General features: G+C 31.7%; 2 protein-coding genes across 2 annotated transcripts in view; both read right to left on the bottom strand.

The window, feature by feature from the left end:
- The window catches only part of LOC105161957, a 3,260-nt gene extending 1,915 nt beyond the window's left edge, over window positions 1-1,345 (bottom strand). Inside the window, exon 1 of the mRNA XM_011079838.2 lies at window positions 1,072-1,345. Within this exon, the coding sequence (XP_011078140.1) occupies window positions 1,072-1,262 (191 nt within the window). The 5' untranslated portion in view covers window positions 1,263-1,345. The remainder of the gene's footprint in view (window positions 1-1,071) is intronic.
- The window catches only part of LOC105162008 (probable flavin-containing monooxygenase 1), an 8,479-nt gene continuing 8,274 nt past the window's right edge, over window positions 2,138-2,342 (bottom strand). The window contains exon 6 of the mRNA XM_020693893.1: window positions 2,138-2,342. This exon is cut by the window's right edge and continues 146 nt beyond it. Coding sequence (XP_020549552.1) covers window positions 2,263-2,342 — 80 coding nt within the window. The 3' untranslated portion in view covers window positions 2,138-2,262.

Here is a 2,342-nt window from a genome sequence, read left to right as displayed (position 1 = left end):
GACTAATTTGTAGAGCTGGGGAAATTACCACAATTAAAGATTCAAATTCCCACAGCTAAGAGTACAAAGACCCAATCAGGAATTTCACATAGGAAGTTATCAAAAATCAAAACAGTGAGAAGGCAAATCCAACTGACATCTACAAGCAAAATTTTACAATTGCCATATAACATAAGGAATATGTAGATAAGGCTATTGATTTAAGTAAATCCATCAACCGAACAGCATATGCTGCTAACGTTTTCAATACAGAATTTTTTAACTGTTTCGCAATTTTATGATTAAAATCATTTTCCAAGATTAGGGATTCATCAAATTTGTCGCCTTCTGATTACATGTATGGCTGCCCGCCTTCACACACTTAGTAGACCAATAAACCACTAGAGCAGATAAATTACAATGGGAAATTTTGATGTTTCTGGGCCCATGAATCCAAACAACAGTATCCAATTCCACACCTTGAGGAGCCATTTCAAAATGTAGCAGAGTCGCTACACTATGTTCTCATGTCTAAACTTTCTCATTGAAATACAGCTTCACTTACCGTTCATTCGTTGGTATTTTTCGCACTCCTCTTCTCAACCACCTTTTTAATTGACCAAATATCAGATTTGAATAAGAATTCAAAGATCATTAAGATTATTCCTGCCATTTCCTACTACAACTACAAAATTTGAGATTACAGCTAAAAGAATTCTAATTAAAAATATTTGATCAACCTAACAGCAGCTAAATCAAATCCAAACCAATGGTACCACAATCTGACGCAACATAAAGTAATGGAGAAATTACTACAAAAACATCTCATATTTACTTCCTCCTTGAACATTAAGAGAGATAAAAGTTGGGCCTCTCACTTTCTCAACAAATCAAAATCCTGCATCAATACACCTAATAAAATAAATTAAAATATCCAGAAATCAGTTTTCAGTCTCCCCAAATTTCATTGTATCACCAGTTACAAAGCCCAAATGCAAACACGAAAACACCCTAAATATATTTAATCAGCAGAAGCTACAACTTTCTAGCACATAGTAGAAAGAATGCAATAGCTAAATGGGTCTTTCTCACCTCGGCGATCGGGCCAGTAGCATGCGAGACTGATCAGTAGATAAAGCAGAAGAGGATCCAAGTCCGGATGAGGAAGAAGCAGAATCGATGGATTTAGCTTTCTCTAAAGAAGCAGCATAAGAGCTGAGTTTTGCTGTTGATTCCTGCGCCTGTGACATCGCACTTCGATATGCTTTCTGCAGTTCCTCCATTTTCACTCAGATTGTTATCATCAGGTAGTTAAAAAACGGGAATGTAATGAATTAGGGTTTACGACTTCATCAATTTCAGAGGTTTTAGGAATTCGGGCGGTTGATGTGTGGAAATAATTATAGATTTGACCCTGCTATTTAGCTTAATATCTTAAACTCCATAGAAGTTTGGAAAATTCCTTAACACTCCCCTGAATTTAAAGTATTGGTCCAATTTAGTCTAAAAATACCATCTCTGATCTCACACATTATGTTTTATTGATTGCATTATTGGGCATTTGTTGGATATTTTTTTTTTTAGGCAAACCGATTATAATCATGATCTCAGTCACTGACGATTATAACAATCAATATATTAATTATCAATATTAAATATTTATATTTAATTAACTACTATTATTAATAAATATAACTACTATTAAGTTAAAACATAAACCACACGTTGATAAGATTTAAACACATAATTTTATAATTATTGGGCCAACAACTTTATCAATTAAGTTAGGCCTCATTGCACTAAAAGAAATAAGATTTTTAACTATGATTAATTATTATAGTTGAAAGTAAAATATCGTGGTGGTTACTAATTAATCACAATTACACAATGGCTATTAGCCGTTGTTTTTACAAGTAAAGTCAAAACATTTACTACTGCTACAATTATGGCAAATATTTTGACTATAAAGTTTTTTCATAGCAAATGCTGATTAATCATGGTCAAAATTTAAATTTTGATATTTATTTTCTCAAACTATAAAAAATTAGTATTGGTTTAATACGATTTTTAAGTCATAGTGATGTGTAGTATAGGAAATGATAATATATATATATATATATATATATTAGTTGTTATGACACGCCGTTCCTGTGTGTATATCATAAATAAATTTCTTTTTTATACAGTCTATATATATATATATTGGTGTTTACATATTTGTTTGAAGTTCTAAACAAAAAATGTATTTATTTTAGTCATTTATAATTTATAGAACTAAAAGTACTAACGACCCATCTCCTCACAAATTTCATCACTGTGGTTTATGCTGAAGGTGGAAATGCAGCTCCGTTTGTAAAATCTTG

Source organism: Sesamum indicum, linkage group LG5 (genome assembly GCF_000512975.1).
Source record: "Sesamum indicum cultivar Zhongzhi No. 13 linkage group LG5, S_indicum_v1.0, whole genome shotgun sequence".
In the NCBI taxonomy this organism is placed as follows: Eukaryota; Viridiplantae; Streptophyta; class Magnoliopsida; order Lamiales; family Pedaliaceae; genus Sesamum; species Sesamum indicum.
Note: the sequence above shows the minus strand (reverse complement) of the source record. Positions and strands in the feature narration are given on the sequence as shown.